Below are 9624 nucleotides of genomic sequence, written 5' to 3' on the forward strand. Positions count from 1 at the left end.
TATTCCATGTAACAATATATAGTGTCCATATGACTTGCACTATATTTTAAATGTTACATTAATAGTTATGTGTGACATAAATAAATTTGATTTGGAAAATTGGAAAAAATAATACCATACAGGTTATACAGGGAAGTAAATTGCTGAATTTTTATTTTTGGGTCAACTATCCCTTTATGGATGAATGATATGAAGATATTAGAAGAGAAGTTCTCTTTTAAAGAATTGTTTGTCACAAAGGTTACCCATCCATATTCAAGAATAAAGACTCTTTTAAGCAGCTAAAAACCAAAAAAGCACAGTTGAGTGGATTCACCCCACTTCGCAAGCTCACCTGACAGACAGTTGTGACTGGCATCCAACATCCTCAGAGACACAAAGTCCAAGAGTGGAATTAAATCTGTTACACTAAGAGGAAAATAAAGTGAACCATCATTTTAAACAATTAAACATTTTAGCACTGTATATTTGTAGGTTTTTTATATTTCATGTTTTTAGCAACTCAAAAACTTTACCTTTAAGTAGAATTTAACTGTAAGATGGAATTAAGTTCAAAAAACAAATCAGAAGAAACTCAAAACATTGTGAGCTGCCAACCTCACTAGGTTTTGAGACATAGCCATTTTCCATTAAGGCCTACCTGTTATGGGCCACAGAGAGGTTTTGGAGTAAAGGCAGCCAATAGGATTCCAGATCATCAACAGAAGATATAAGGTTGTCATCCAGGTAAAGGTCCCTCAGAAGAACATGGTTCTGCAGGACAGGCAGCTATGCCACAGGCCAGAAACAAAAAAACAACAACAATTCCCTCTTCAGCATGTGATCACACAAAGTCATTCCTTCGGTTTCAACATTAAATGTCCCATGAGCTGAAATGGGTGGAAACTCATGCCTTATCATTAAACCCTAAACAGATAGTGATAATTTAATTAAAGTGATGGCAGCCCAGGATCGCAGATTTTTATTATTATTATACGGGTATCATGTAATGAATACTGTCAGTTTACACATTTCCTGGACACTGCAATGGAAATACATTCCTAAGTAAATTAAAAAGTGGTAAAAATCCTATGATTTCAGTTGAGCTAATTAGAAGAAAAACATAAAACAGTTCTCAAATACTGACAAAATATCAAAATAATGGAAAACTGTGATTATATTGATCTTGAGATTACTGCTGAATCTCATTTAACTTGTTTGTTTCTTTGGTTGTTTAAGATTTACCTCAGTCAGGCTGTTTCCTCTGAGGTCCAGCGTGTTAAGCAAAGCACAATTCTCCAAACCCTCAATGTGGCTTAGGTGGTTGTACGAACAGTCCAGATGGAGAAGGGTATAAATTTCGTTCAAACCTCTCGTGCTGAGCAGCTGGTTATGGTCCACCGATAATCGCAGAAGCATTTTCAGGGGTCCTAAACCACCTAAGAATACAAAGATATATCATTTAGTCAATGCTGGTGTAGAAGGAGTGTATGAGGATAATTCTAGGCCACGGTGGCAATATCTAATACAAGCCAAAGGATAATCTAATATAAAAAAGCAGCACTGGAGGGACATCATCTAACGCTGACAGCAAATACCTTTAAACTGCATTTATCCTTTTCTTTATGGTACATTTATTCATATTTATTCAATATGAGGCCATTTTCTTAGAAATGAGACACATCAAGACATATTTTAAGAGCAGAGTGAGGGCAAAAGGCCATTGGAAGACACCAAACTGGAACAATGGTGCCCTCTACTGGATAATGGCAATGCTGAGCATCTGATACTAATCCTGTGTCCCACATGAGATCAACATGTCTTCCAATGAACTTTTTCTAAGTGCTTTCAATGAAAAATACATAAAAGAGAGTTAATGAACAATTCTAGTGAAGATACTCACTTATGCGAGAGATGTTGTTGTGTGAGAGCTGAAGAATTTGTAGATTTTCAGCACCATCAAGACCGTGGATGTTCATCAGCTGGTTCCTGCCCAGCAGGAGGACCTGAAGGTTGGCCAGACCTCCACAATCCACATGGGTAATTGAGTTCTCCTTAATATAAGAAACAATGGTATACACACTACCGTTCAAACGTTTGGGGTCAATAAGAATTTTATATAAGTAATTAATAGTTTTATTTTGCAAGGATGTATTAAAATTGATCAAAAGTGACACTATGAACTTTCGTAATGTTACAAATTATTTCTATTTTCAAATAAATTCTGCTCTTGTGAACTTATTTATCAAATAATTCTGAAAACAAGAGTTTCCTGCTCATTAAGGATGCATTTATTTGATTAAAAATATAGAAAAACATTAATATTGTGAAATATTGCTGCAATTTAAAATGGTTACAATGAATTTTCAGCATCATTACTCCAGTCTTCAGTGTCACATGATCCTTCAGAAATCATTCTAATATGCTGATTAATTATCAATGTTGGAAACAGTTGTGCTGCTTAATATTTTTTGGAACCTGTGATTCTTTGATGGATAAAATGTTAAAAACAGCATTTATTTGAAATAGACTTTTGTAACAATAAACACTACTGTTCAACGTTTGGAATCAGTAATTTTTATTTCTTTGAAAAAAAATTAATACTTTTATTTAGCAAAGATGTGTTAAATTGACATAAATTCATAGTAAAGACTTTGTTAGAGATATTTCTTTTTTGAATAAATGCTGTTATTTTTTAACTATTTATTCACCAAAGAATCTGTAAAGTAAAACTAAAGACTGGAGTAATGGCTAGTGAAAATTCAGCTTTGCATCACTGAAATAAATCATATTTTAAAGTATATTAAAATAGAAAACTGCAATAATATTTCATAATATTACTTTTTGCTGTATTTTTGATCAAATAAATGGAACTTTGATGAGCATAAGAGACCAAAAAAACATTAAAAATTGTACTAATCCCAAACTTATGAACAGCAGTGTAATAATAATATGTAATATTTCAAAATATTACAAAATATTAGCCTTGGTGAGTATAAGTGATTTTTTTCGATTTTTATATAAACTTTTTAATGGTAGTGTATTCTGTATAGCCTGAATGAGTGATCTTTTTATTAGTGCAGAAATGCAGACTGGATAGTTTGTTCTATCTTACTTGTACATCAATATATCTGATCTCGGCGCACTGGTTCAATCCATCCAAGGATGTGAGGCCACAGCGTCTAAGGGTCAAAGTCTGCAATTTGTTACACTCAGACAATGTGGACAGGCTACATCCTGGCAGGTCTTCCAGCGTCACTGTCGTAACCTGATTTTTTACAAAACAGTTACAATAGTCAGTCACAGTATGAACATACAAGACACATGACACAGTCATGAAATGGGTTTCAAGTTTAATTTCTACCTGTTTGAGAGAGCTCCAAACTCCTGTTTTGAGAATGGTGTCCACAGGCAGAGGGGGTAAACTGGGGACTCTTCTTTTTCTTGGGCCTCTTTTTTGAGATTGCTGTTTTACAGAAGAACTCTTCCTTTTATTCTGCAGTGACAGTTTGGACCAGGGAGTGCAGCTCATCATCCAGGCCATTCGCTTCTGTTCTGTGCTGTCAGGCAGACATATTGAAATTGATTCTTGGCTTTTTGGTTCACGTTCCTCAAGCTCAGTAGCTGTAGTATTTTGATGCCCCCTAGTGTCCATCTCAGGTGCTACAGCAGCCAAGTCCACATCAGCTTTAACACTTGGGTGATCTTCTATACTTGAGGAACCTGGATTAAAACCAAGGTCATTGGAGAGACCTTGATGTACATTTATGTGGGACTCTGCAGTGGTTTTGCTAACTTCAAGGCCTTTTCTTGACTGTGAGAGATTTACCTGAGAGTCAAGCTCTTTATTGCTTTCAACTGTTTTCTCTTTTTCATTACTCTTTATTATGTCTTCATCCTTTTTTGTTTGTCTTGTCTCATCTAATCTTTTTGGTTCTTCTGCATTTATGCTTTCAGTTTTGTCGTGTTTCTTCATCATATTCCTGTCACCCTCAATTTTCTTCTCATGCCTTATTCTTTCATTATTAGTGTCTATTTTTTTTACATTTACCTCATTGCCTTTGTCATTTTCCTCTCTTTCCTTATTTCTTTTACATTCATCCTTCATCTGGCGACTCTTTTCCACTTTCATCCTTTCCGTTTCTTTATTCGTCTTGTCTACATCATCTTCCTGTCTTCTGCACTCATCTTTTACTCTTGTAATATTGTTCTGCTCCTGCATTTTCTTCCTCTTCTCATCTTCCTCCTCTTTCCTCTTCTGCTGTTCAAGTCTTTGCTCCTTCTCCAGACGATGGCGCTCTTGTTCCTTAGCTCTTTCATAATCTGCTCTGCGTCTCTCCATTTCCTCCCTCTGAGCACGCTCTTTTTCCTCGATCCTCTTTCTCTCCTCTTCTCTTTCCTTCTTCATCTTCTCCCATTCTCTCTTCTCCTCCTCACGTCTCCTCTCCTCTTCTTTCTTTCTCCTAAGCTCTGTTTTGCTCCAGCGACGCGCTAATGTTCCTCTGAGAGCAGCTTGAATCTTTGTTGCTGCTATGCCGTGAAGTTTCTGGGTTCTCCTTCTTTCCTCCTCCTGAGCCTTTTCAAAAGCCTGTTTCTCCTCCTTCATTTGTTCCTCGAGCTTCCTTATTAAATTCTTAAATCAACCAAAAAACTTGAGTTGTACACTTACTTCAGCAGACATTTTATTTTTATTTATTTTTGTATGCTTTTTCCACATATAATAAAAGCACATCCTCAACAATCTTAGACATATTTAAAGTCACCTGCTGTTTATCCAGCTCCAGTTGAAGATCTTCTGTGTGGTGAACTTCGTTTTTCACTCCAACATTCTGAAACAGTTAAAAATTTAGATTTTGTTATTTATCTTTCCTCCTAAACTTTTTACTATTAAAGGTAGTCTTACCAGAGTGGTCTCATGTATCTTCTTCAATTCCTCCTCAAACTTCATCAGTCCTCTCCTCCTCTTCTCTTCTTCTTCTCTTTCTGAGTTCAAATGCAGCTCTCTTTCTACTTCATGTGCTGCTAATCTCTGCTCCTCTTCCTCTCTCAGTTTTTTCTCTAATTCTCTCCATTCAAGACTAAGTTGCAGTTGACTCTCAGTGCATATATCACCTGAAAAACAGAGTAAAGATATAATTCTGTGAATATAAAGAGGCTAATATGAATCTATGCAAAATCATTGCATATTTAATGCAGTATAACCTATGTTTTTACTAGTGTTAATAAACTTAAAATACAGGCCCATCTAACCAAATAATTACAGAAAATATACCTCCCATGTCTGACATATTTGGAATCTCCCACTGGGCATTCTGCAGCTCAGTGTCTTTTAGATGTCCAACTTGTTCCATTAATTCAGAGATAACCTGAAAAAAAAGTTATGCATATTTAAGCATTTTTATAATCATACACTAACAAACAGCCATATTGGCGGCACTGTCAATAAACAAAGTCACGGAATTGAACGAAACTTGCATATTTTGCTGTTTATTGCTGCTGAAAATTATCAATTATTGTCATGTTATTGTATTGTACTAATCAGTCGGACCAGGAAAAACATTTGGAGTAGTATAGACTGCAAAAAGTTATAACAAATCTAGCAGGGGAGTGCAAAAAACTGTCTGAGGAAAAAAGGTGTTTGTGGATGGCCAAACTGAACCAGGATTTCCAGGGCAAGAATCTTGACAACATTTGTGTTTGTTCTTATCATTTCCAGTCAGGTAGGTGAAATATTAGGCTAATATCTTAATTAATACTGCTTGTATGTATCTTTACCACTTATTAACTTTAGTTTGTCAAAATATCACGCCCTTTCCTGATTACTAAGTCCTTCTCAAACGATTTAGCAGCGTCCACACATTTTTCCATGATTTAAACAGCATAAATTAGCAGTAGTACATTAACCGTGCAATCCATGCTTTTGTTTACATCCGAGTATCTCCAATATGGCTGTGCATCCGGATAACTGACCAAACTGAGACGTAAATGCAAACCCTCTATAAGAGTAAATAATGGTAATTTACAGCCTTTAATTTAAGGGTGAATTTATATTGACTAAACACAAACCAAACTAGGGTACAGAGCAGATCATTTGCTACTGTGATGGACAAACTGAATTAAAGGTTAAAATAAAGGACAACACAGACAGTTTGTCTTTCCTCTGTTATGACTCAGATGGGATAATAATCCCATTTTCATTTAACTGCAAACAAATAACCATGACTCACTCGCTCTTTCCACTTTATGGGGTCGTCTGTGAAATCTGCAGCTGGTTCATTTATATGATTATCATTGTGATTAAGGTGAGACAGGTTCTGGCTTGAGAAGTCTGTGAGTAAACAGAAATGAGGAAAAATGCAATGCTTCTAATAAACGTTTGAGTCATTTTAATGAAAACTTCAATCTATTATAAAAATGCCTTCTTACCGTTTTCTTCAACATCTTGGAGGATTAATTGTTCGAAGGCATTCATTCGATTTCTTGATGCTTCAACATATGTGAGAACTGAGTCAGGCAGCTCATCTTCTGCATGCAGCTTTTGTGAAAACAGAGGTGATTGTTAATGCTGTACTGACACATTTTGGATAAACTCCTTGAATTACACTACCAGTCAAAAGTTTCTGAACACTAGGATTTTGAATGTTTTTTAAAGAAGCTCACCAAGCCTGCATTTATTTGATACAAAGTACAGCAAAAACTTGAAATATTTTTACTATTTAATTAACTGCTTTCTATTTAAACATATTTAAAATGTAATTTATTCCTGTGATTACAACCTGAAATTTTATCATCATTACTCCAGTCACATGATCCTTCAGAAATCATTCTAATATTCTGATTTGCTGCTCAAAAAACATGTATTATTATTATTATTATGTTAGTTTCTTTGATGAATAGAAAGTTCAGAGGAAAAAGTATTTATCTGAAATAGAAATCTTTTGTAACATTATAAATATCTTTATTATCACTTTTGATCAATTTAAAGCACCCTTGCTAAATGAAAGTATTAAAAGTATTGGTATAATGTTACAAAAGCTTTTTATTTCAGATAAATGCTGATCTCTGGAACTTTCTATTCATCAAATAATCCTAGAAAAACGTACTCAACCGTTTTAAATATTGATAACAACAATAATAAAAATGTTTCTTGAACAACAAATCACCATATTAGAATGATTTCTGAAGGATCACGTGACACTGGAGACTGGCGTAATGATGCTGAAAATGTACCCTTTTACAGTAATAAATTACATTTTTAAATATATATTCAAATAGTTATTTTTTAAATAGTAAAAATATTTTACAATATTACTGCTTTTGCTGTTTTATTTTGCTGTACAAATAAGTCGACTGAATTTAAAATAAGTAGCCTAGATGTTTAAGAAATGAAACGAAATAAAATAGCCACTTACATTTCCATCCAAAACAGTGTCATCGTCTGACTCTGAATCATTTTCATAAGTATTTAGGTGTAATTTCATCAGCTCCTCATCTATTGCCTGTTCTATGTCATCCATTATTATTAGTCAGGGATCAAATCAACCAACTCCCTGAAAAAACGAAACGTATTTGAGAGCGAAGCAACAGTAGAGGCGCAAATTTGCAGCTGAGGTAAACTACATCAGTGTCATAGCAACGGTATAAAAATACTACCTAATAATAACGACAGAAAAGCATCTAATAAGTATTCAACAAACACTTCGTCTTTCTGAATCTGCCTTTATTGGATGCCAAGCACCTGCTTCTCTGTCTACCTCATGTTTGTACATTTGCGTCCACCACAGTTGCTATGGGAACAAAAGTGTACAGAGTGGCGTGAGGGACAAACTTCATGCGCTAAGAAACCCCTTGTGCTGTGCCAGGTTAAATATGATGCACGTTTTTCAACATTTTTAATTGATTTAAGATTACATTTTTAATCTAAGCAAGTAAGTAAATAAATAAATGTACAGAACTAAATGAAAAATCTTTAAAACACACATTTTAACAACTGTTTCAAAAACATTTCTGTTAATTTGTTTGTTTTTACTGAACCACAATAGAGGGTTTGCACTTACTTCACGGTTTTGGTCAGTTACCCCGATGCATGGCCATATTGGAGATACTCGGAAGTAAACAACAGCATTGATTGCACGGCTAATGTACTACTGTATACATTTTTCTGCTAATTTATGCTGTCTAAACCACGGGAAAAACGTGTGTAAGTTGTTAAATCATATAGAGAAGGACTTAGTAAGTAGGAATGGGTGCAATATTTTGACAAGCTAAAGTTAATAGGTGATAAAGATACGTACGAGCAATATTAATTAAGATATTATCATAATATTTCACCTACCTGACCGGAAATGATAAGAACAAGCATGAATGTTGTCATGCAAGATTCTTGCTCTGGAAATACTGGTTCAGTTTGGCCTACCACAAATGCCTTTTGTTACTCAGTTTTTTTGCACTCTTCTCCTTGATTTGTTATAACTTTTGGCAGTGTATGGTACTCCAAATGTTTTTCCCGGTCCGACCGATTAGTACAGTCCAAAACATGACAATAATTGACAGTTTCAGCAGCAATAATCAGCTAAATTTGCGAGTTCCATTCTGTTCATTGGCTTTGTTTACGTTCAATGCCGCCAATATAGCTAATTGATGACGTGTCGTGAAAACACTATTGTCTGGGCATGCAGAACAAAAATGTACATTTAATTTACTCCCCCCTTGTCATCCAAGATGTCTATGTTTTTCTTTCTTCAGCTGTAAAGAAATTATGTTTTTTGAAGAAAACATTTCAAGATTTCTCTCCATATAGTGGTCTTCTATGGTGCCCGCGAGTTTAAACTTCTAAAATGCAGTTTATATGCCGCTTCAAAGGGATCTAAACGATCCCAGCTGACAAAGAAGGGTCTTATCTAACGAAACAATCGGTTATTTTCTAAAAAAAAAAAAAAAAAAATTACAATTTATATACTTTTAAACCTAAAATGCTCATCTTGTCTAACTCTGTGTGTACTCTGTGTAATCCGATTCAAGACAGTATGTCAAAACTCCCATTTCATTTTATCACGTTCACTTTGTAAACACTGGGTTTGTACTTCTGCAGTGATGTAGGATGATTTTGAAGTTGGAGGCAGGGGCGGATCTAGAAAATTATTCATGGGGTGGCAAGGGGGTGGCATGAAAATTATGAGGGGTGGCAACACTGAAGCAAGCATCCTTGCATGTTTTTTTGTGGATTCAAGGAACGCTATTCTTATTCGGTGTATACACCAGGGTGCACTTTTTTACATTGTCCTATAAAAATTAAATAAAAGCTGATGTGTGATTGACTTGAACCTGATATCTGGATTGGAAAGTTAGATTTAATTAGATGGTATGGTATATTTAACTTCTCTTTACTGAGTTATATGCAAACCTGTAGCAAGTCTATGCCAAGTTTAATTTACAAAGCATGACAAACAATGCAGACTGCATATGGATACAAAGTCTCAGTGGATCAAGTTTCCTTAAGTAAAAAACACATAATAAATATACAGAAACCACATTTAAATCACCAACAAATATCTTCAAAATGAATAAAATAAATCACAGTATTCAGTGCAACAAGAGCAACAAAATGACATTTTAAAGTATTCAAATATCTTGGAGGAGACATGA

General features: G+C 34.8%; 1 protein-coding gene across 1 annotated transcript in view; it reads right to left on the bottom strand.

The window, feature by feature from the left end:
• lrriq1 (leucine-rich repeats and IQ motif containing 1) overlaps window positions 1-7496 on the bottom strand; it is a 36341-nt gene extending 28845 nt beyond the window's left edge. The window contains 12 exon segments of the mRNA XM_073850185.1: window positions 335-408; window positions 641-768; window positions 1225-1418; window positions 1883-2033; window positions 3095-3247; window positions 3344-4612; window positions 4743-4815; window positions 4893-5091; window positions 5252-5345; window positions 6207-6307; window positions 6406-6571; window positions 7407-7496. Of these exon segments, the coding sequence (XP_073706286.1) occupies window positions 335-408; window positions 641-768; window positions 1225-1418; window positions 1883-2033; window positions 3095-3247; window positions 3344-4612; window positions 4743-4815; window positions 4893-5091; window positions 5252-5345; window positions 6207-6307; window positions 6406-6571; window positions 7407-7496 (2692 nt within the window).
• Between the last annotated feature and the right edge of the window lie 2128 nt (window positions 7497-9624).

This window comes from Garra rufa, chromosome 11, assembly GCF_049309525.1.
Source record: "Garra rufa chromosome 11, GarRuf1.0, whole genome shotgun sequence".
Taxonomy (NCBI): domain Eukaryota; kingdom Metazoa; phylum Chordata; class Actinopteri; order Cypriniformes; family Cyprinidae; genus Garra; species Garra rufa.